The sequence below is a fragment of the Tachyglossus aculeatus genome, chromosome 18 (genome assembly GCF_015852505.1).
Source record: "Tachyglossus aculeatus isolate mTacAcu1 chromosome 18, mTacAcu1.pri, whole genome shotgun sequence".
Taxonomy (NCBI): domain Eukaryota; kingdom Metazoa; phylum Chordata; class Mammalia; order Monotremata; family Tachyglossidae; genus Tachyglossus; species Tachyglossus aculeatus.
Window position 1 is genome coordinate 19,302,692 of NC_052083.1, and position 25,774 is coordinate 19,328,465.

General features: G+C 45.1%; 1 protein-coding gene across 1 annotated transcript in view; it reads right to left on the reverse strand.

Annotated features, from left to right (window-relative positions):
- The window catches only part of ADCY1 (adenylate cyclase 1), a 424,494-nt gene that overhangs the window by 41,319 nt on the left and 357,401 nt on the right, over positions 1 to 25,774 (reverse strand). Inside the window, exons 15-16 of the mRNA XM_038760089.1 lie at positions 4,714 to 4,830; positions 639 to 785 (exon numbers count right to left, since the gene is read on the reverse strand). Coding sequence (XP_038616017.1) covers positions 639 to 785; positions 4,714 to 4,830 — 264 coding nt within the window. The remainder of the gene's footprint in view (positions 1 to 638; positions 786 to 4,713; positions 4,831 to 25,774) is intronic.

Genomic DNA, 25,774 nt, shown 5'->3' on the forward strand with positions numbered 1-25,774 from the left:
CGCGAAACGGCCGTCGTTTGTTGCATTGTCATATTTCTTTGCAGCGCCTGGTGCTATTTTCACTTTTTCCCTTCTTGTCGCTTCTTTCTTTAAAGCTTCTGCTCAAAAATAGCTGTTCCTTTCTTGACTGCAGTATGCCATGTGGGTTTATCCTTGGCATCTGATTCAGTTTTCAGCTATTAAGCGGCAATGTCTGACTCTTTGTCCTTATAAGGTTTCCTCTGCCCTTCTTGTGTTCAGTTTCTCATTTTCAAGTCTTCATACTGCAGCTGTTTGGGGGACTCGCATTATCTTCAAGTGTCTGACCTAGGGTAACTGGGCCGCGTTGAACTGTATTCCACCCGGATTAATTGTGCCGAGTCGAGCATATCTTCGATGCTATGAGAGGCTAGACTACATTCCAGGGTTTCGTTGTTTGTAAAATGGTGGGCATACGTTCTAAACTTATATGTCTGTTTTATGCATGAGGATGATCTTTCCAGATGTCCTAAATCAGGAATACAACTAAACAAACACAGTCATATTTATCTTAAAGAGAAGCCACACAACAAAACCCATCAACAGTGCAGAGACTCTGGGTATAGCTGGATCGGTAAAAAAAAAAATCAAGTATAAATAACTAGAAATTGAGACATTACCTCATCAAAATCAGCAATAATTTCATTTAAGAGGCGTAAACACTCCACTCCCATGTTATTGCCATCCAGTTCAATGTAGAAATCGTTGAAATTTGGGATGGAAGCAAACATCACCCCCACTTGTGAATAGGACTGGTAATAAAGGTCCTGTAATTTTGGAATTACAATTTTGGTTTCATTTACAGTTTAGCACAAGCAAACAGGTCATTTAATTCCTATGAACAGGCCCCTGCTTTACCAGAGGTAATGAAGTGACATGGATATTGCACACAGTAAGCGCTCAATAAATACCTTTGATTGATTGAATATTATGTTTCCAGAGGGAGACGGACTATTAAGAGAAAATTCTGAATTGCAAATGATATATAAAGTGAAAGGAACCCAAAGCGTAGACTTGATGTGTGCCTGGTGTTCTAGCCTTTACCAAAGTATCTGGAAAAGCAAACTGGAAATGAATAAGCTTCAGTAAAAGTGTCAAAGATACCTCATGAAAACGAAATTCCAGAGTTGGATTTTTTGGGGAATATTTTTAAAAAGGCTATACGTTGAAAGTTAACCTGAAGGAAGGGGAAAATGTCATTATTGTTTTCCCGCCATTTAATCAGCATCTTCTTTAAGCATTGCTTTTCTTAAACAACAGATAGTTTTACAGATTTGTATATTGGGTGTGTGGGTGTGTATGTATGCTTTTCCCAGGAAAAAAATCTGTTTTCTCTCAACTCGGGCCGCTCCCCGCCAACTCCATGCTGGCAATCGCTTTCTATGCTGCAGTCGGTTAGCTGTAGCTGACATCCACCTATTCAGCTGCAATGAGTCCAACAAATTGATTCTCCCGGATGTAAGAGGGCTACGGTAGTGATGAATTGAAACACTCAATGTGGCTCTGAGTTGCAGTGAGGGGATGCTCCTTTTTCCTTTATTTATGGAGGAAATCTCTCTGCCTTTCTGCCTTCTGTCCTGAGGTGGTTGGGAGTCAGCCCCAAGAGGGGGAAACCTTGCTAAGAAGCGTGGCTTAGGAGGAAAACAGAGGACCGGCAAAAATAATGATGCCATTTTGGGTGTGGAGGTGAATGTATATATGTTTGTACATATTTATTACTCTATTTTACTTGTACATATTTATTCTATTTATTTTATTCTGTTAATATGTTTTGTTTTGTTGTCTGTCTCCCCTTTCTAGACGGTGAGCCCGCTGTTGGGTCGGGACAGTCTTTATATGTTGCCGACTTGTACTTCCCAAGCGCTTAGTATAGTGCTCTGCACACAGTAAGCGCTCAATAAATACGATTGAATGAATGAATGAATGAATGAATGAATGAATAGGGCATTAAGAGAGGGGCTTTGATGGAGAAGGATGAAAAGATGGGGATAGAGGAAGATGAGATGAAGGGTGAAGAGGGACAAAGTGGAGGGTAAAAGGGGAAGGGGAAAGGAAAGAGAGAAGAATGGAGGAGAATGGGGGAAGAGGGTACTTTTGGACCATCTTCTGATTGTGTGCCTCCTCTACGGCCAAGCAGTGAAGGCTCGCCCGAGGGTCTCGGACAGACCAGCCGAGTAACAACCTCTGCTGTTGAGTGGCAGCCACTGTGGGTTATCAATTCCTAGCTGCGAAGTCTTATATGATAAATATAGAATAAATAAATACATTATACAATAAATACGATTGAATGAATGGAAGTATTATGGAAGCGACAGTGGCTCTGCGGTTCTGACGCCCACTTCCCCTACAGAGCATCATCCCCCAGGCTGTCAGGGTCAGATGTGTGGCTTGTCTTCACTGGGTGCCAACTTTGCCCTCAATTCATTCATTCAATCGTATTTATTGAGCACTTACTGTGTGCAGAGCACTGTACTTAGCACTTGGGAAGTACAAGTTGGCAACATATAGAGACGGTTCCTACCCAACCGCGGGCTCACAGTCTAGATGAGATAACTGAGGCCCAGAGAAGTGAAGTGAAGTGAATTCAATCCCACAGCCCTTACGGACATTTATTCATACGAATATCTGTTTTTTCCTCTAGACTGTAAGGTCATTGTGGGCCGAAAATGTGTTATATTATTGTGTTGTACTCTCCCAAGTGTGGAGTACAGTGAGAAGCAGCGTGGCTTAGTGGAAAGAGCCCGGGCTTGGGAGTCAGAGGTCATGGGTTCTAATCCCAGCTCCCCCACATGTCTGCTGTGTGACCCCGGGCAAGTCACTTCACTTCTCTGAGCCTCAGTTACCTCATCTGTAAAATGGGGATTAAGACCGTGAGCCCCACGTGGGACAACGTGATAACCTTGTAGCCCCCCAGTGCTTAGAACAGTGCTTTGCACATAGTAAGCGCTTAACAAATGCCATGATCATCATCATCATGGGTTCTAATCCTGCCTCTGCCACTTCTTGGCCATGTGATTTTGGGCAAGTCACTTCTCTGTGCCTCAGTTCCCTCATCTGTAAAATGGAAATTAAGACCGTGAGCCCCACGTGAGACCACCTGATTGCCTTGTATCTACCCCGGTGCTTAGAACAGTGCTCGGCACATAGTAAGGGCTTAACAAATGCCATCATCATCATTATTATTATTATTACAGTGCTCTGCACACAGTAAGCACTCAAGAAATATGACTGACAATGACGATGACAATGATGATGAGAAGGAGGAGAAGTAGGATGAAGAGGAAACCCCTGGCTGGGCCGGGGACGGTGGTCTTCAAGCAGGGAGCAAGAAATGGTATGACTTTGACCTTTTCACTGCTCATACACTGACCATTTTGTGTTTTCCTCTGGACGAGTGTTATTACTTTAACTTGGGTTCAATCATAGTCTTTTCCTAGTTCCTGGGGGCAAGAGTGAGAATCCTCTTCACAGACAGGTGTAAGCATGACTAGTAGAGAGATTAAAAGGGAAGGAGTGTGGGAAGGAGAAAGACTCTTCTGCCCAAACTTTTAATCCCTGCTTTGGATTCGACAGGATGGGCTTCCCCTGATCAAACTTCCTCACGTTTTGTTGCAACAATGAATCTGTTTTAAAATGGAGAAATCAGGGAACAAGGCACAGAACTGACAACAGGAATGACGAATGTTTCCTAATTCCCCAACAGCGTTCAGGCCGAAATGCTTAGCGAAAATGCCCATTATGGCAGAACTAAATGCGTTTGCAAGGCTGCAGGTTTAGAAATATGTAATATAGTATCCTACAGAAAAATACACATTGTAGGACCAAAATCCTCAAGATTATACTCTGAATCAGCAGAAGTACTAAAACACAGAATGATCACAACCAGCTTCAGACTCTAATTATTCAAAAAATCAAACACCATGAACATACTATTCACAAATTGTAGTTTAAAGCAGTGGATGACTCAGGGCTCTCTCTGAAAGAGGCTAGAAGTGGCGCTGAAACTCGAACACCAAGCTACCTTGGTCTCCTGCTGAAGTGAATTAGCTAGTCCAATTAATTGTCCTGTAATTACTGTTGGAATGGTGAGTCACGGTCATAGTGGGGTTGCTTGAGTGTCTTTAATGGTGTCACTGGCCACACCTCAAGGCTCCAACTTGTCGAACCACTTGGCTTTTCTGTGCACTTTCATTCTCAATAATGAAATAAAAGAGCATAACCCTGACCTCTGCAACAGGGGCTAAAATTGCGGGGAATAAATACAGATAAACTCCTTGACAATTCAAAACGAAAGACTGATATGGTAAGTGCACGGTTTTTCATGGTGATGTTTGGAGCTCCTTAGCTCAGTCACCTGGGGTTGCTTGAGTGTCTTTGATGGTGTCACTGGCCACAGCTCAAGACTCCAACTTGTCGAGTCACTTGGCTTTTCTATGCACTTTCGTTCTCAATAATGAAATAAAAAAGCATAACCCTGACCTCTGCAACAGGGGCTAAAATCATGGGGAATAAATACAGGTAAACTCCTTGACGATTCAAAACGAGAGCTTGATATAAGTGCACGGATTTTCACGGTGATGTTTGGAGTTCCTCAGCTCAGTCACCTGTGTGAAGCTTTGAAAATGTGAGTCTGTTTTTAGCCTCAGTGGGCAAATGTAAGAGCAAAGGCGTTTCTCAACATTTCAACGAGCTTACCATGTTTCTTGGATTGGACATAAGGAAGTGCTGGGCCACGTGGGCTGGCAAAAGATTGAAGAGTATTCTTTTATTATCCAGCTTGACTCTTTCCATGTCATCTCTCTCTTCTTCTGCCTACGGCGGGAAACAGGTATATAGGTTTTTAAGTGTGTTTCCGTAAATTCCACTGAACAAATATTCCCCCGTTTTAGTTTTGAATACTTGTTCTGGTGCTCTGAAAGTGGTAATAATTCAGCTCCTGTGAGGAAAACGTTTATTGGTAGACAGTAGCTTACTTCTTATGTTAAACCTTATTGGAACGGCTCTTTTTACCCACAACCTATCCACCCTACCTCTTAAGATTTTGAGGTCTCTGGGGACAGGAGACTGGGGTCTGACTTGGTTATCTTGTATCTACCCTACTGCTTGGCATATTGCAAATGCTTAACAAACACTGTAACAATAATAACACACAGGAACGACAATCACTAAGTAATTATTAGACCCTAGCCTTTTATCAAATGTATCCCTAATCACCGAATATCAACTGTTTATGTCGCTATGGAGCTGAATTCTTTAGTGAGCCATTTGCCTGTGTGTGTGTTTGTTGTTATGGAGGAAGCCACATTTCTGGCACGTCTTGCCTATATCATCAATACACTTCCCAGTTCTTGTATAGATAATTTTGTACCTATAGAAAAGTAATCTATCTTAGATTTGAGGATGGTGCCCTGGGGGTTCTTTGATCCAGTTTACTTCACCTCTGTATGAAAGTTTTAATAGGAGGGGGTCCGATTCCTGAAAAGAAGAATACCTGTTTTCCCTTCTATATAGACTATGAGCCTCATGTGGGGCCTGGTTATTCATTCATTCATTCATTCGTATTTATTGAGCGCTTTCTGCGTGCAGAGCACTGTACTAAGTGCTTGGGAAGTACAAGTTGGCAACATATAGAGACGGTCCCTACCCAACAGTGGGCTCACAGTCTAGTCTTGCATCTACCCCAGTTTTTAGTATAGTGCTTAGTGGAAAGAGCCCGGGCTTTGGAGTCAGAGGTCATGGGTTCAAATCCCGGCTCTGCCATCTGTCAGCTGTGTGACTTTGGGCAAGTCACTCAACTTCTCTGTGCCTCAGTTACCTCATCTGTAAAATGGGGATGAAGACTGTGAGCCCCCCGTGGGACAACATGATCACCTTGTAACCTTAGAACAGTGCTTTGCACATAGTAAGCGCTTAACAAATACCATCATTATTATTATTAACATAATAAGCGCTTACACCAAGGTTGTGGGCTTGGGTGACAGGAAGTATGGTTGTGCCATCCACAGTGATGGGAAAATTCAGGAGAGGATAGGGTTTGGGAGGGAAAGTAAGGAGCTCTGCCTTGGACATGTTGAGTTTTAGGTGGCGGGAGGACGGCCAAGTAGAGACGTCCTGAAGTCGGGAGGATTTGTGAGCCTACAGGGAGGAAGAGAGAACAGGGGAGGAAATATAAATTTGGGCATCATCTGTTTAGAGCAGTTTCAGTGGAGTGGAGGTGGAGGAAGCCAGATTGGAGGGGGTCCAGGAGAGCGCTGGAGGAGAGGAATGTGCAGTACACTGTACTAAGCATTTGGGAGAGGGCAATACGACATAATTAGCAGACATATACAGGTGTGTGAAGGAATTAGCTTATAAGATGCATTTTGAAGAAAAGAAGGTGGTTGCTACTTGAATTTAAACTGGGCAAATTCGTCGTTACAATTGAGAAACCACTACCAGTGAGCAGAACCATAATCATATTTCAAGTCTCATTTATTTAATATTGCAATATTATGGTTTGAGTGACTTTTATAAATATTGCACAATACTTTAGTCAACCTCTCATTATGGTATTCAGCATGGAAAGGACTTTCCTATTACTTTTCCAGAGGTTCTGTCTCAGCTTCTGACTTATAACACGGAAGTCTACGGAAAAAAATGAATCCCATGATACAATCACATTTTCAAAGCACACAACTCGGTGGTTTTGTAAGCTAGTACCACAGCGCGTTACGCTTTGTTGGGTAGGCCAACAGTGCTCTCTATCCGCTACTCACAGCTTTTGTGAAGGCCATTTCAAAAGTCACGCTGCAGAGCCGACCTGTCCCCAGTGTAATGGGAGAACACAAGTAAGTAATAAATAACCTGTAAATCCTTCCCTTTCCCTTCTTTCCTTCATTCCACCCCTCCCCACCACCTGTTCAAGTGTCTTTTCTACCCTGAGTCTCTGCAGCCCGGGTTTGGCCAATTCCTCACCAACTCCACCACTTCCCCTGACTCCAGAATTTTCATTTCCTTTTTTAAAACCAAGCGTAGCCGCAGCTGCTCCCAGGATCTCGGCCGCCACTTGTTCCAGTCCCTTTCCTGTTTCCAAAGCGACTGCCAAGCAATGGAAGAATGGGACGGGGATGGAGGGAGAAATGAGGGCTGCATCTTGACTGGCCCTCTCTTCCCTTTGCTGAGGCTGGGGCAGACGAGCTGAGCACCAAACCAGAAGGGAAAACAGCCCGCTCTTGATCCAAAAAGCATCACCATAGTTAGTTAAAAAAGAAAAAAAGTTATATTCCAAATATTTTCATTTTGTAATGGATAGAGCACGGACCTGGGACTCAGGGCTCATGCGTTCTACAACTCACCACTTATCTGCTTGGCAAGTCATTCCACTTCTCTGTGCCTCACTTACCTCATCTGTAAAATGGGGATTAAGACTGTGAGCCCCATGGGGGACTGGGTCTAACCAGGTTAGCTTGCATCTACCTCAGTGCTTAGGATGGTACTTGGCACACGGTAAATACTTAACAAATACCATGAACAAATACTATTTAAAACAGTAAAACACACACAAATTGCTTCAGGCAGTTTGAGCAAAACAAAATGAAAGATGCCTTATCAGGAAGACATAACACATCTGGTGGGCTGACCTCTAAGGAAGCTGTAAAATACTAAAAATATGCTTACGCAAACAGATTTTTTTTTTATTCTATCTGCTTTTCAGTTGAAAACAAACAGATTCTGCCTCACTGAAAACAAGACAGTTGATCATCTTATTGGCGTTTCTCGGGGAGGCGGAAGAGGCTTCTATAATTAGGAAAATATTTGGCATTTTTTAAACAAAAACCCAGTTAATATATATTGGTTCCTTTCAAATATGTGGACAGAGTCGTCCAGTGAAGCCATCCTTCATGTAGGAAAATTTATCTTTCTGCTTCCCAGCTGGGCAATGTGTTCCCAAGTAAAACTAATGGCCTTTTTGGGGGTGGTTTTGGTATTTTTTAAGTACTTATTCTGTGCCAGGCTCTGTACTAAGCACTGGAGAAGATCCAAGCAAATCAGGTTGGAAACAGTCCATGTCCCACATGGGGCGACCAATCTTAATCCCCATTATACAGATGAGGTAACTGAGGTGCAGAGAAGTTAAATGACTTGTCCAAGGTCTCACAGAAGACAATGACAGAGCCGGGATTAGAACCCAGGCCCTTTGACACCCTGGCTTTCACTCTTTCCACTGTTTCTCACGATGCCTCCTGCACCACATGATCAACTCTCTGGCCTCGGATCCCTTTCCTATGCTTCTCCCCCTGCATGGAAATCCCTCCCACTTCAAATCACCATGGCCACGGTTTTTCCCATTCTCCAAATGCTCCTAAATTCATTCATTCGTTCAGTCGCATTTATTGAGCACTTACTGCGTGCAGAGCACTGGACTAAGCGCCTGGGAAGGACAAGTCGGCAACATATAGAGACGGTCCCTACCCAACAGCGGGCTCACAGTCTAGAAAGGGGAGGCAGACAACAAAACAAAACCTGAAGTTCTGACTCCAATAATAATAATAATAATGACGGTATTTGTTAAGCAGTTTCTATGTGCAAAACACTGTTCTAAGTGCTGGGGAGGTTACAAGGTGAACAGGTTGTCCCACGGGGGGCTCACAGTCTTCATCCTCATTTTACAGATGAGGGAACTGAGGCAGAGAGAAGTTAAGTGACTTGCCCAAAGTCACACAGCTGACAATTGGCAGATCCAGGATTTGAACCCATGACCTTTGACTCCAAAGTCCGGGTTCCTTCCACTGAGCCACGGTGCTTCTCTAATTATCAGGTTGGACACAGTCCAACTTAATGGGACATAATGGGAGACTTAAATGGGAGATAATACTAATAATGGCATTTATTAAGCGCTTACTATATGCAAAGCACTGTTCTAAGCACTGGGGAGGTTACAAGGTGAACAGGTTGTCCCACGGGGGGCTCACAGTTTTAATCCCCGTTTTACAGATGAGGGAACTGAGGCACAGAGAAGTTAATGGACTTGCCCAAAGTCACACAGCTGACAGTTGGCGGAGCCGGGATTTGAACCCACGACCTCTGACTCCAAAGCCCGGGCTCTCTCCACTGAGCCGTGCCACTTCTCAGTGAAACTCCTCCTTTCCGATGCAGATCTATCCACCACTTGCCCTTAGCGTGAATACATTTTTTCAATTTATATAAACGTACTCTTGCTAGCTAATCTATTTATCTTCAGCTAGGAAGAGAGGTAACATTTTCCCTCGCTCCTCCTCCAGGTATCTGTAAATGGCTCATTCCTTCCAGCCTCACACATGGAAGGAACGGACCATGGATCGCATTTCTTACTCAATTCAACTCTCCCAAACACGGAGACCGCTCAGTGCTCGGACCCTCAATAAATACTTTGGACGGAGTGATCCCCCAGTTAGTTGACTTTGTCAGTTCCTCCCTGATTTCCCCATCTCCATCCCCTCCCCTCTCCCAAATAAACTCTCTTTTAATGCCCAGATCATCTTTCTAAAATGTCATTCAGTACATTTCTCCACTCATCAAAAACCTCGAGTCATTCACTACGTCAAGCAAAACCCCTGCCCGCTGAATTCAAACTCCCCTCCCTTGGCACTACTTTCTTCCTCTTACTTCTATCTCACTGCGGCCATGGGAGAGTGAAACATTCAGAACCCGGGAAATGCGTACCGTAGTCATTCATTCAGTCATATTTATTGAGCGCTTACTGTGCGCAGAGCACTGTATCAAGCGCTGGGGAAGTACAAGTTGGCAACAGATAGAGACGGTCCCTACCCAACAACGGGCTCACAGTCTAGTTTTGTGATGGTATTTGTAAAGCACTTACTATGCAGTAGCAGGTGCTGTACTAAGCGCTGGGTAGATACAGGATCATCAGATCGAACCCAGTCTCTTTCCCATATGAGACTTTAAGTCCCAATTTACAGATGAAGGAAGTGAAGGGTGATAAAGTTAAGGGGCCCAAGGCCACCCAGCAGACAAGTGGCAGAATCAGGATTAGAACCCAGGGCCTCCGATTCCCAGGCCCGTGCTCTTTCCATTAGATGCTTCTCTAAAAAAACACCGTACCAAGCACTTGGGAGATACAATACAAAAGAGTTGGTACACACTTTCCCGGCCCACCGCGGCCTTACGGTCTAGAGGGAGAGACAGACATTAATCTAAATAAATAGGATAGGAAAGAGAATCCTAGAGAGAAGGAAAGAGAAACAAACCAGGACCCAAAAATGAGCTCAGAGCCTCAAAGGAGGATGGGGGAAACGGAAGAGACCAGGCCTGGATGTCAGAAGGTCATGGGTTCTAATCCTGGCTCTACCACTTGTCGGCTGTGTGACCTTGGGCAAGTCACTTCACTTTTCTAGGCTTCATGCCATCGTAGGTGAACACGTCCAACTGAAAGACGACTCGGGACATATAATAATAATAATGGTATTTGTTAAGCGCTTACTATGTGCCAGACACCGCTCTAAGCACCGGGTAGATACAAGGCGAGCAGGTTGCCCCAAGCGCGGCTCACAATCTTAATCCCCATTTTACAGATGAGGTAACTGAGGCCCAGAAGTTAAGTGGCTTGCCCGAGGTCGCATGGCAGACAAGTGGCGGAGGCGGGATTAGAACCCACGACCTCCGACTCCCAAGCCTGGGCTCTTTCCACTAAGCCATTCTGCATTTCAGTTGGCAGGAAGGTTTAACAAAAACCCGGAAATTAGCTGGCTAAATTAGGTGCAAACCACAGCCACTATAGAGGTGGCCACCCTGAAAGCTGCCTGCTGGTCTCCAGAGTGATAATAATAATAATAATAATGGTGGCATTTATTAAGCACTTACACTGGCACTGCGCTGTCGTCTTTTCCAGCACTGACAGCAGTGCTTTGCACATAGTAAGTGCTTAATAAACGCCATCGTTATTATTTTGTAGTCACATCAGTCAGTCGATCGTCGGTATTTATTGAGTGGTAAAGCACCGTACCGTATGCTTAGGAGACTACTGATTCAACCAAGTTGGTAAACACAATCTCTTGCCCACGAAGAGTTTTCCAGACATTGGAGTCCCAGTTACGGGACGTGGCAGAGCGTACGGACGTGGACGTCGATGCTGTGGGGCTGAGGTGAACATCACTTGATCAAGTGATGTTCATCTCATGCCCAGGCGATGGAAAAGGGAGGGCAAATAGGGGGAATGGGGGCTCCGTCTGGGAAGGCCTCTTGGAAGCCTGTGTTGTGGTGGTCTGCCCGTATCGTGCCACCCATCGTCCCCGGAAGCCATACGTGCCACTGAGGACTTCACCACAACTAAACCTCCGCCGCAAATGTTACTTCAGCCGCCGCTATCCACCATCGTCCCCGACCGCTGTCACAGCCACCGAAAACGCCCGCGTGCGTAGCCGGGAAAAGCCTGCTTTAATTGACCCGTGACGCTATTACCCCCATCCTGCAGTTGGCCCCGCACGACTGCGTCACAACAACCGTCACGGCTGCCCACGGGGAAGGACGGGATGGGAGAAAAGGGGAGGGAAGGAGAGGGGGAATGAAAAGGCGGGGAAGCGGTGGAGGAAGAAGGGAAGGGAAAATAAGGGAGGGGAAAGGAGTAGCGACATTAGCAGAGCGGACAGCTTCTGCCTCACTTCCCGGCTCTCACGTCAGGGATGTTAGAGAGTATCCCCTTCGCCCCATGGGCACCAATAGTGTTGTCCCTTCCCTGTTGCCCAGACCACCAGTTGAGGCTGGAAAGTCCTTTCTCCCCTGCCCCCATCACGGGGGGCTGTAGCAGTTTCTTGCCCGGGAGCTGGCGGGTTCTGTCTTTGCCCTGTCTCCCCCCTCACAGATCTTCCCCCAGTCGGCATCGAGTTTTGGATGTGATGGTTGGGTGCAGGGATGGTGATGGCTTCCCCGGTGATCCCCTTCCAGAGAAGGGGTAAGGGCTCCTGCGCTGGGAAGAATAGGCCAAGGTTTTCCTGCTCACGGAGTCCAGGGATTCATTCATTCAGTCGTATTTATTGAGCTCTTACTGTGTGCACAGCACTGTACTAAACGCTTGGGAAGGACAAGTCGGCAACATCTAGAGACGATCCCTACCCAACAGTGGGCTCACAGTCTAGAAGGGGGAGACAGACAACAAAACAAAACATATTAACAGAATAAAATAAATAGAATGAATTTGTACATGGCTCGATGGAAAGAGCCCGGGCTTTGGAGTCAGAGGCCATGGGTTCAAATCCCGGCTCCGCCACTTGTCAGCTGGGTGACTCTGGGCAAGTCACTTCACTTCTCTGGGCCTCAGTTACCTCATCTGGAAAATGGGGATGAAGACTGTGAGCCCCACGTGGGACAACCTCATCACCTTGTATCCTCCACGGCGCTCAGAACAGTGCTCTGCACATAGAAAGTGCTTAACAAATGCCGTCATCATCATCATCATCAATCTGAGCAGCGTGATTCATTCAACCTCCCTCCGGAGGCATCCACTGGTCCCAGAGCCCCTGGGACCTCCCTGGATTCATTCAATCATATTTATTGAGTGCTTACTGTGTGCACAGCACTGTACTAAGTGCTTGGGAAGTACAAATTGGGATCCTAAGAGGCTCCTGAGGCACCCAGTGGCCCCAGAGCCCCTGGGACCTCCCTGGATTCATTCAATCGTATTTATGGAGCGCTTACTGTGTGCAGAGCACTGTACTGAGCGCTTGGGAAGTACAAGTTGGGATCCTACGAGGCTCCTGAAGTAGACGGCCGGGTCTGTGGCCCCATGAACGTTGCTTCGTGCCCTAAGTGAACTGCTCGTTACCGACTTTTCCCCAAGCAGCATTGGGCTGGACAGAGCCTGGAGGCCCTAAACCTTTGCCACGATCCTCAGGTTGGCATCCCACCTCTGTACATATGTATATGTTTGTAGGAATTTATTCCTCTATTTATTTATTTTATTTGTACATATTTATTCTATTTATTTTATTCTGTTAATATGTTTTGTTTTGTTCTCTGCCTCCCCCTTCTAGACTGTGAGCCCACTGTTGGGTAGGGACCGGCTCTATATGTTGCCAACTTGGACTTCCCAAGCTCTTAGTACAGTGTCTTGCACACAGTAAGCGCTCAATAAATACGACTGAATGAATGAATGTGCCAAGCCCTGTCCGGCCTAGATTTGGAGAACTCCATGCAGCTTCAAGTTCCTGCACTACACTGATCACGGTAGTGTTTCAGACCAAAATTCAGACGAGGAACAACGCGCCGGACGTCCGTACCATTTTCATATACCTGACGAAAACGTTCGTCATCCCCAACAAATATGGGTTCTCCCACCGACGGGCCAAATTTGACCGCGTTGAGACAATAAGGTCCTTGAGCTACTCCGTAACTGCGGAGTCGGTCGGACTGGAATTAATCTGCCTCTTCCCCATCACCGACAGAGTAGAGTGGGGACATGTCCTGGGCTGCCATGTCCGAGGAAGTGGGGAGGGATCTCCGACTGGAGTCAAAATGTTCTTCCAGCTCCCTGGAAAATTCTTGCAACTCAAACGCCTGTGGGCACGATAGGAGGTCTTTGAAATAATCCTGCGGAAATTTCGGAATGTTGACTTCTACACTTTGATGACGTAAGAAGGCTTGCAGCTTGTTATAAATTCCTTCAAAGAGTCATTAATTTGTCGGCTTTGAGGATGGACCGACAAAAAGCTGAAGAACACTGAGGTTATGGATCAAGCCGCGTTGCTGTGACCCAACTCTGACCTAACGAGCAACAGACCGAGGGTGCCAGGAAGTGCGGGGCCATGGCCCATCTCGGTCGGACGTCATCTGTGTCACCTTGGGCAAGTCATCGACTTCTATGATAATAATAATCCAAATGGCATTCATTACTATGTGTCAAGCATAGTATTAAGATAATCGGGTCGGACACAGTCCCCATTCGACGTGGCTCACTGTCTAAGTGGGAGGTGGAACGTCTATTGAATCCCCATTTTACCCATGAGGAAACTGAGGCACGGAGAAGTTAATGGACTTGCTCGAGGTCATACAGCGGCAAGGGGCGGAACTGGAATTATAAACCAGGTCCTTTGATTTCCAGTCCTATGTCTTTCATTCACTCATTCAATCAGATTTATTGAGCACTTATTGTGTGCAGAGCACTGTACTAAGCACTTGGGAGAGTGCAATTCAGTAATCAGCAGACACGTTCCCTGCCCATAATGAGCTTACAGTCTAGAGGAGTGGAGACAGACATGAATGTGAATAAATTAACTACAGCTAGGTACATATGTGCTGTGGGGCTGGGAGAGCCCACCTTCTAGACTGTGAGCCCACTGTTGGGTAGGGACCGTCTCTATATGTTGCCAACTTGTACTTCCCAAGCGCTTAGTACAGTGCTCTGCACACAGAAAGCGCTCAATAAATACGATTGAATGAATGAATGAACGAATGGGAGGGAAGCAGAACAAAGGGAGCGAGTCACGGCAATGCAGAAGAGAGTTGGGGAAGAGGAACGGAGGGCTTAGTCAGGGAAGGCCCCTTGGAGGAGACGCTGAAGGAGGGGAAAGAAATTGTCTGTCGGATTTGAGGACAGAGGGAATTCCAAGCCAAAGGCAGGCTGAGGGCCAGGGATCAGCGGCGAGAAAGGTGAGATTGAGGCACAGTGAGAAGGAGAGCATTACGGAGGGAAGCGTGCGGGCTGCGTCGTATTAGGAGGCACGGTGATTGAGTGCTTTAAAGCAGTGAGGAGTTCTTGTTTGGTGCGGATGTGGATGGGCAACCACTGGAGTTCCTTAAGGAGGGGGGAAATATGTCCTGAATGTGTTTGTAGAAAAATGATCCGGGCAGAAGAATGAAGAACGGACTGGAGTAGGGAGAGACAGGAGGCTGGGCGGTCAGCAAGGAGGCTGATGCAGTGGTCCAGGAGCGATAGCATGAATGATCAGTTGAACATGGTAGGAGTTTGGAGGGAAGGGAGAGGGTGGATCTTAGCGACGTTGTGAAGGTGGGACCGGCAGGATTGAATACGTGGATTGAATGAGAGGGAGGAGTCCAAGATAACGACAAGGTTACGGGCTTGTGAGACAGGAAGGAGGGTGGTGCCACTGACAGTGATGGGAAAGTGAGTTGGGGTGGGAAGATAAGGAATTCTGTTTTGGACAAGTGACTTCTGTCTTCCTCAGTTTCCTCATCTGGGAAATAGGGTACATATCAGCTTTCCCTCCATCGTAGGCCACAGATCATGTGAGGGAATGTGTTCGATCTGCTCAATTTGCATCTGTCCCGCACTTGCACAGTATTATTTCATCTCATCAAAAACGCTAACCGGTCACATAAAACTTAATGCCATTGCCAAATTCTGTTCCCTAGCTATCCAATAAAACATAGGCAAGAAAGTCCAAAATCGAATTAAGAAGTCCTGCTGGCCTCTATCAGATAAAGTTTGGTGACAACGGGGCAATCACCTTCATACCTAGTTGAATGTCTACACAATTGTGGTGTTAGAGAAGCAGCGGGGCTCAGTGGAAAGAGCGTGGGCTTCGGAGCCAGAGGTCATGGGTTCGAATCCCGGCTCCGCCACTTGTCAGCTGGGTGACCTTGGGTGAGCCACTTCACTTCTCTGTGCCTCAGTTCCCTCATCTGGAAAATGGGGGTGAAGACTGTGAGCCCCACGCAGGACAACCTGATCACCTCGTATCCCCCAGTGCTTAGAACAGTGCTTTGCACATAGTAAGCGCTTAATGAATGCCATCATTATTATTATTGTTGTTCAACCTTCTCTAAAACTATGAAACTGGGAACTGCTACTGAAGACTCATTCAGCTCCTGGAGCCGTTTCACCTCTGAGCGGTACTTAATATTCAACAATGATATTATGATATAATATATCATATTATAAGAAATATGACATAATTGTGGTATCGGTTAAGCACTTACTATATCCCAGGCACTGAACTAAGCACTGGGGTGGATACAAGCAAATCAGGTTGGGCACACATGGGGCTCACAGTCTCAATCCCCATTTCACAGATGAGGTAACTGTTCCAAGGGCTGTAATAGATACAAATTTACCAGGTTGAACAAGGTCCCTGCCCCAAATGGGGCTCACAGACTAAGAAGGAGGGAGAAACGGTATTTTATCCCCAGTTTGCACATGAGGAAATTGGGGAAATGGAGAAGTGAAGTGACTTGCCCAGGGTCACTTAGCAGGTAAGTGTCAGAGCCGGGATTAGTATCCAGGTCCTCTTGTTCCCAAGTTCATGCTCATTCCCTGTTGCTTCATAAAAATCCTTTGCATTCTTGAAAATGGGTTTTTCCCCCACCTGGTTAGTCACTCATTCATTCATTCATTCATGCATGCATGCATGCATGCATTCATTCATTCATGCATGCATGCAGTCATTCATTCATTCATTCATTCACAAGAAGCAGCGTGGCTCAGTGGAAAAGAGCCCGGGCTTTGGAGTCAGAGGTCATGTGTTCAAATCCCGGCTCCGCCACTTGTCAGCTGTGTGGCTTGGGGCAAGTCACTTCACTTCTCTGGGCATCGGTTTCCTCATCTGTAAAATGGGGATGAAGACTGTGAGCCCCCTGTGGGACCACCTGATCGCCTTGTAACCTCCCCAGTGCTTAGAACAGTGCTTTGCACATAGTAAGCGCTTAATAAATGCCATTATTATTATTATTAGAAAAGTGCTTCGCACATAGTAAGCACTTAATAAATGCCATCATTATCATTATTATTATTCGATCATAATTACTGAGCATTTAACTGTGTGCAGAGCACCGTACTAAGCACTTGAAAAGTACAATTTGGCAACAAATAGAGACAATCCCGACCCAACAGTGGGCTCACAGACATGAAGCGGGGGAGACAGACAACAAAACAAGTAGACAGGCATCAGTAGCAACAATATAAATGAGTAGAATTATAGATGTATACACATCATTAATAAAATAAATAGAATAATGAATACGCGTGCTGTGGGGTAGGGATGGAGGTAGAGAAGAGGGAGGGAGTGGGGTGATGGGGAAGGGAGGAGGAGCGGAGGGAAAAGGGGGCTCAGTCTGGGAAGGCCTAGCTTTTGGTTGGGCTATGAAGGGGGGAAGTGGGCTAGTTTGGGAGATAATAATAATGACATTTCAGGCCAGAGGTAGGACGTGGGTCAGGGGTCGACAGGGGGAAAAGTCACTCCTTTTCCCCCGTGTCTTTCTGCTCCGCCTTGCTACTTCTGTCTTCCTCAGTTTCATCAGCTGTGAAATGGGGAGGCATATGAGATTTTCCTCCCTCTTCAGACTTCGAGCTTCATGTAGGGCAGGGAATGGGTCTAATCTGCTCCATCTATACCTACCCCAGTGTGGGAACTCGCCTGGCAGCATGAGGGAAGGCGACTGGGCCTGCCCAAACCACCACTAAGCGACATTTTGTGGAGATTCTCCATCCTGAAACCTTAATATTGAGGCCTGCCTGGGTAATGCTTTTGACGGGAGGCTCCATCATCGCCCTGTGTGCAGAAAGTGCTTCAGTAAGTACTTCCCAAGCACTCAGTACAGTGCTCTGCACACAGTAAGCGCTCAATAAATGCGATTGAATGGATGAATGAATGCACAGAAATGCAAAACTGGCTCTCAAAGAGCTTACAACCTGTAGAAACAGTGATGGAATAAACAGCAAGAACCTGTCTATATATCGAAAGCTTGTAAGCTCTTTTAAAAGCGATGAGATGAAAACTAGTTCCCTTAACTTATCGCTTTGTGATTCTCCTGCCTAAAGGGGATTGTCTGTAATTCCCCAGTCTTACAGCCTGGCTCAGTCTAAGCTTCTGGAAACACAATGGGGTAATGCTATCCATAAGAAAAGACACCTGAAATTTAGACATCCCTGGGAACAATTCAGAAAATGAGGGATAATTACGTTTGCTACATATTCTAGGTGATGAAAATCCTACTAGTGCTAAAACATGCTCTCTCTAAAGGGAAATGACTAAAGAAATTTTATTGCAAGATGATATTTGCCTTTCCTCTTCAAGAAAGGATATCAAATCAGATGATAGGGTTTTTTTCCCCTTGCAAATGCCAAGGAGGAGATTTCTTCAGTGGAATTAAAGACATTTAAAGTACCACCCAGAATGTCAGATTAATAATAATAATAATAATAATAATAATAATGGCATTTTATATTAAGCGCTTACTATGTGCAAAGCAGTGTTCTAAGCACTGGGAAGGTTACAAAGTGATCAGGTTGTCCCCCGGGGGCTCACAATCTTAATCCCCATTTTACAGATGAGGTAACTGAGGCACAGAGAAGTTGAGAAGCCGTGTGGCTCAGTGGAAAGACCACGGGCTTGGAGGACAAGGGTTCAAATCCCAGCTCTACCACTTGTCTGCTGTGTGACCTTGGGCAAGCCACTTCACTTCTCTGTGCCTCATTACCTCATCTGTAAAATGGGGATGAAGACTGTGAGCCCCACATGGGACAACCTGATCACCTTGTATCCCCCAGTGCTTAGAAGAGTGTCTTGCACATAGTAAGCGCTTAACAAATGCCATTATTATTATTAAGTGACCTGCCCAAAGTCACACAGCTGACAATCGGCGGAGCCGGGATTTGAACCCCTGACCTCTGACTCCAAAGCCCGGGCTCTTTCCACTGAGCCACGCTGCTTCTCTATTGCGACTTTAGTTCTTTAGTTTTCAATTTTCTCTCCACCAAATCACGAACCCCTTAAAAAACTTCTCTTATCTGGACCATTCCCTGATTAACATCATGCTGTGGTATTCTCATCATCCACAAGAATGCTAGGATTTGAAGATATTCTCAGATACACAGGCCAGTGATTATTGCAGTTGCGCCATAGATTGAATCATCTCTTTCCTGATTTTTCCAAGATCCAGCTAACCCTCGGTTTCCAGTGGGATGGGAGCTTATGATTCGGAAGCCCCTTCCAACCTGGCAACCGGGGGTAAGAGAGGAGGCTAAAGAATGGGAAGAAACAGCTTGGCCTTGTGGATAGCGTATGGGCCTAGAAGTATGAAGGACTTGGATTCTAATCCTGGCTCCACCGCTTGTCTGCTGTGTGACTTTGGGCAAGTCACTTAACTTCTCTGGGCCTCAGTTACCCCATCTGTAAAATGGGGATTAAGACCGTGAGTCCCGCGTGAGACAGGGACTATGTCCAACCTGATTAGCTTGTATTATAATAATAATAATGATGGCATTTATTAAGCGCTTGCTATGTGCAAAGCACTGTTCTAAGCGCTGGGGAGGTTGCAGGGTAATCAGGTTGTCCCACGGAGGGGGGGGGCTTACCATCTTAATCCCCATTTTACAGATGAGGTAGCTGAGGCACAGAGAAGTGAAGTGACTTGTCCAAAGTCACACAGCTGACAACTGGCGGAGCCGGGATTTGAACCCCTGACCTCTGACTCCAAAGCCCGGGCTCTTTCCACTGAGCCACGCTGCTTCCCCAGCGTGCATCTATCCCAGCGCTTAGTACAGCGTCTGGCACATAGTGCCTGCGCATTCCACATTTATGAACTGAGGGTCAAAGAGTAGTTCCCATGGATAGCCTTCATTTCTAAAATTCCCTTGATCCCATAGCCTATCCCTGTAGCTCTCATTCTACGTGTTTTAACTTGAGATTGATCTTTGATTTTGTGTTCTGGGGTGAATGGATTTAAAAGCCAGACCCGGAGGGGACTGCTGTGGACTGCAGTGGAGAGGAGTAGCAAAATCGCTCCCCCACGTCCTTCCTGTCTGTCATTTTACATTTTGACATTTCATTTCTCAAACGCTCCCATTGCTTATAATCTGTTACCTGCAATTTATTATCTTTCTTATCCTTCTGTAGCTAAAACGTGAATCCCTTGAGGGTCAGAAACAAATCTGATTGCTTTATCGCTTCTCTACCCCAGAACTCCCAAACTTAGGGTTGTGACCGGGGAAAGGCCTCCCCCCTTCACACTTTATGTTGTCCTTTTTCTTTTGACCTCTGCGACGTAACTCTGGCTTAGTCCGGGAAAGTAGGGGAAGAGAAGATCTTCCGCCCTGCGCTTGCCAGCTAATGCAGAGGAATGTCGCAAATTCATTTTGTGCTTTCTCACTCTTTCGCCATCTGCAAACCAGCACTTCAATGACAAAACCCCATTTGATTGACAATATTTAGTACGCTGAAAGTCTTCCTCAACAATACTACGAAATCTGGACCTAAGAAACAAGAGGGCAGTAAGAAGAATAAGGCATTTCACTTATGTGTCCTTCCGCTGGCCTAACTCAGAATGGGCAGTTTCTGGAAAATCCTGGTCTTCCCATCGGCTTCCCGGACAGTATAGTGCAGTGGCGTAGAATATGGGTCTTCCCTTTTTCCACTAAATGCTTACAGCACGGACCTCTGGCTTGCATCCCCCGTGTATGTGGAATGGTGCAGTGGTGAGAACTCATTTCCCAGAAAGTACGGCATTATCAGTAGCACCGAAAATGGCAATGTGTAGAATCAATATCACAGCACTGTGTGGGGCCTAAAAGTTAGGTGATGGATAATTCATGGAGATGATATTTTGCTTGACAGACCTCAGTTGGGAAAAACCTTTCCTTATGAGAAATAGAGGTTGGGGATGGGCAGGGTCCGATTAAAGCAGGGGCGATCCACGGCTTCAGCCCGGGGGCTTCCCTGGAGCTTATTCATTCATGCATTCATTCATTCAATCGTATTTATTGAGCGCTTACTGTGTGCAGAGCACTGTACTGAGTGCTTGGGAAGTACAAGTCGGCAACATATAGAGACGGTCCCTACCCACCAACGGGCTCACAGTCTAGAATGGGGGGGAGACAGACAACAAAACAGAACATGTGGAGAGGTGTCAAGTCATCGGAATAAATAGAAATAAAGCTAGATGCACATCATTAACAAAATAAATAGAATAGTAAATATGTACAAGTAAAACAGAGTAATAAATTCATTCATTCATTCAATCGTATTTATTGAGCGCTTACTGTGTGCAGAGCACTGTGCTAAGCGCTTGGGAAGTACAAGCTGGCAACATATAGAGACGGTCCCTACCCACCAACGGGCTCAAAGTCTAGAAGGGGAAGACAGACAACAAAACAGAACACATGGACAGGTGTCGTCATCAGAATAAATAGAAATAAAGCTAGATGTGCATCATTAACAAAATAAATAGAATAGTAAATATGTACAAGTAAAATAAATACAGTAATAAATTCATTCATTCATTCAATCATATTTATTGAGTGTTTACTGTGTGCAGAGCACTGTACTAAGCGCTTGGGAGTACAAGTTGGCAACATTTAGAGACGGTCCCTACCCAACAGCGGGCTCACAGTCTAGAAGGGGGGAGACAGATGACAAAACAGAACATGTGGACAGGTGTCGTCATCAGAATAAATAGAAATAAAGCTAGATGCGCATCGTCAACAAAATAAATGGAATAGTAAATATGTACAAGTAAAATGAATCTGTACAAATATATATATACAGGTGCATAATTCAGACCACATCCTCTCTAGCTGTTACCGACTCAGTAGCCTCTGCTTGGGGCCTGATGAAGACCTTACCCTTTCCAGGATGGCCACAGCTGGTCAGTCTGTGCCAGCATTCCTGGATTTTAAAGGGAATGCTGTGGGAAGTGGGCAGCACAGGAATAGAGGGAATGCCACCCTCTAAGTTGCGGGGAATGCAAAGCACGAGACGGGACCTGTATATCCTGGAGGTCGCCCCATTTGAGCCTGGGATCGTTTGAAAATCCACACGACTTCAGTGTCCTCCTCCCCGTCCTTTCCAGTCGGCCCAACTGCCCGGGTGGGGAGGGAAAGCAGGGAGAGGAGGGGTACTAATTAAACCGAATAGTTGCTAATCACTGCCCCACTCCGGAGCTCTTAATCCCAGGGCTTCCAGAAGGAATCATGTCAATTCTGTCTTTGGGGAGGTAATTAAGCAGATTAGTGAATTAAGCGGGGAAAGTGGATTTGGAGTTTAAGAAGCAATTTGGAGATTGGGTGCAATGAAAAGTATAAGGCCTTCTCCTGCCTGTGCTTACTCACTGAGTTACCGTCCACTATGGGACAGCTTGGCTCAGTGGAAAGAGCCCGGGCTTTGGAGTCAGGGGTCGTGGGTTCAAATCCCGGCTCCATCACTTGTCGCTTCACTTCTCTGCGCCTCAGTTACCTCATCTGTAAAATGGGGACTCAGACTGTGAGCCCCCCGGGGGACAACCTGATCACCCTGTAACCTCCCCAGCGCTTAGAACAGTGCTTTGCACATAGTAAGTGCTTAATAAATGCCATCATTATTATTACGGGACATTATTATGATTAGGGGGGAAAGACGGGACTCCTCTTTTACCCCTCATGTTTTCCCACCCCTTCACCCTACAACTGACTTTACTTTCAGAATCAGTCAATAAATCGATCATATTTATCGAGTGCTAACTGTGAGCAGAGCAATGTACTAAGTGCTTGGGAGAGTTCAGTATAACAGGATTGGTAGACATGTTCCCTGGGAGAGTACAATATAACAGGGTTGGTAGTTCCCTGATCACAGCGAGCTTCTAGAGGGGGAGACGGAGGTGAATATGAATATTAAATTACAGATATGAACGTAAGGGCCGTGAGGCCGAGGGAGAGGTGAATATAAAGGGAGTAAATTCATTTATTCAATCGTATTTATTGAGCACTTACTGTGTGCAGAGCACTGTACTATGTGCTTGGGAAGTACAAGTTGGCAACATATAGCATACTCATTCAATTGTATTTATGGAGTGCTTACTGTGTGCAGAGCATACTTATGTTCTTATACATACTTATATATACTATATATATATATACTTATATATACTTATATACTTACATATATATGTTACTATAACAAAAATATGTATATATGTTTGTATGTATTTATTACTCTATTTATCTATATTATTTGTACATATTTATTCTATTTATTTTATTTTCTGAACATGTTTTGTTTTGTTGTCTGTCTCCCCCTTCTAGATTGCGAGCCCGCTGTTGGGTAGGGACCGTCTCTATATGTTGCCAACTTGGACTTCCCAAGCGCTTAGTACAGTGCTCTGCACACAGTAAGCGCTCAATAAATATGATCGAATGAATGAATATAGAGACGGTCCCTACCCAACAGCGGGCTCGCGGTCTAGAAGATTGTGTAAATCTGAGCCCACTCTTCTAGACTGTGAGCCCACTGTTGGTTTGGGACCGTCTCTATATGTTGCCAACTTGTACTTCCCAAGCGCTTAGTACAGTGCTTTGCACACAGTAAGTGCTTAATAAATAGAATTGATTGATTGATTGATTGATTGATTGTAAATCCAAGTACAAGGATGATGTAGAAGCCCAGGAAGGAGAGGGCTTAGTTGGGGAATGCGTCTTGGAGGAGACGGGCTTTCAGTCGGACGTCGAAGGTAGGGAGAGCGCTCTTGATAATAATAATGATGATGATGGCATTTATTAAGCGCTTACTATGTGCAAAGCGCTGTTCGAAGCGCTGGGGAGGTGACAGGATAACTTTCTGGCTCTTCTGTCGCATGTGAAGAGGGTGGGCTTTCCAGGCCAGAGGTAGGCTAGACGCGGGGTCAGCAGTGAGATAGACAGTAGCCACGTACAGTGAGTCGGGGGGCATCAGAGGAGCGAAGAGTGTGAACTGGGCTGCAGTTGAAAAGCTGTGAGATGCCGTAAGAGGAGAAAAGGCGATAGGGCTAGGTGTGGAGAAGAAGAATAACGGCATTTATTAAGTGCTTACTTTTCATTCAATCGTATTTATTTATTGAGCGCTTCCTGTGTGCAGAGCACTGTACTAAGCTAGGGCGTGGAGAAGAACAATAATGGCATTTATTAACTGCTTACTTTTCACTCAATCGTATTTATTTATTGAGCGCTTCCTGTGTGCAGAGCACTGTACTAAGCTAGGACGTGGAGAAGAAGAATAATGGCATTTATTAAGTGCTCACTTTTCATTCAATCGTATTTATTTATTGAGTGCTTCCTGTGTGCAGAGCACTGTACTAAGCTAGGGCGTGGAGAAGAATAATGGCATTTATTAACTGCTTACTTTTCACTCAATCGTATTCATTTATTGAGCGCTTCCTGTGTGCAGAGCACTGTACTAAGCTAGGGCGTGGAGAAGAAGAATAATGGCATTTATTAAGTGCTTACTTTTCATTGTCATATTTATTTATTGAGCGCTTCCTGTGTGCAGAGCACTGTACTAAGCTAGGGCGTGGAGAAGAAGAATAATGGCATTTATTAAGTGCTCACTTTTCATTCAATCGTGTTTATTTATTGAGCGCTTCCCGTGTGCAGAGCACTGTACTAAGCTAGGGCGTGGAGAAGAATAATAATGGCATTTATTAAGTGCTTACTTTTCATTCTATCGTATTTATTTATTGAGCACTTCCTGTGTGCAAAGCACTATACTAAGCTAGGGCGTGGAGAAGAATAATAATGGCATTTACTAAGTGCTCACTTTTCATTCAATCGTATTTATTTATTGAGCACTTCCTGTGTGCAGAGCACTGTGCTAAACTAGGGCGTGGAGAAGAAGAATAATGGCATTTATTAAGTGCTTACTTTTCATTCAATCGTATTTATTTATTGAGCGCTTCCTGTGTGCAGAGCACTGTACTAAGCTAGGGCGTGGAGAAGAAGAATAATGGCATTTATTAAGTGCTTACTTTTCATTCAACTGTATTTATTTATTGAGCGCTTCCTGTGTGCAGAGCACTGTACTAAGCTAGGGTGTGGAGAAGAATAATAATGGCATTTATTAAGTGCTTACTTTTCATTCAATCGTATTTATTTATTGAGCGCTTCCTGTGTGCAGAGCACTGTACTAAGCTAGGGCATGGAGAAGAAGAATAATGGCATTTATTAAGTGCTTACTTTTCATTCAGTCATATTTATTGAGCGCTTCCTATGTGCAGGACACTGTACTAAGCTACGGCGTGGAGAAGAATAATAATGGCATTTATTAAGTGCTTACTTTTCATTCAATCGTATTTATTTATTGAGCGCTTCCTGTGTGCAGAGCACTGTACTAAGATAGGGCGTGGAGAAGAATAATAATGGCATTTATTAAGTGCTTACTTTTCATTCAATCGTATTTATTTACTGAGCGCTTCCTGTGTGCAGAGCACTGTACTAAGCTAGGGCGTGGAGAAGAAGAATAATGGCATTTATTAAGTGCTTACTTTTCATTGTCGTATTTATTTATTGAGCGCTTCCTGTGTGCAGAGCACTGTACTAAGCTAGGGCGTGGAGAAGAAGAATAATGGCATTTATTAAGTGCTTACTTTTCATTCAATCGTATTTATTTATTGAGCGCTTCCTGTGTGCAGGGCACTGTACTAAGCTAGGGCGTGGAGAAGAAGAATAAAGGCATTTATTAAGTGCTTACTTTTCATTCAATCGTATTTATTTATTGAGCGCTTCCCGTGTGCAGAGCACTGTGCTAAGCTACGGCATGGAGAAGAACAATAATGGCATTTATTAAGTGCTTACTTTTCATTCAGTCATATTTATTGAGCGCTTCCTATGTGCAGGACACTGTACTAAGCTACGGCGTGGAGAAGAATAATAATGGCATTTATTAAGTGCTTACTTTTCATTCAATCGTATTTATTTATTGAGCGCTTCCTGTGTGCAGAGCACTGTACTAAGATAGGGCGTGGAGAAGAAGAATAATGGCATTTATTAAGTGCTTACTTTTCATTCAATCGTATTTATTTATTGAGCGCTTCCTGTGTGCAGAGCACT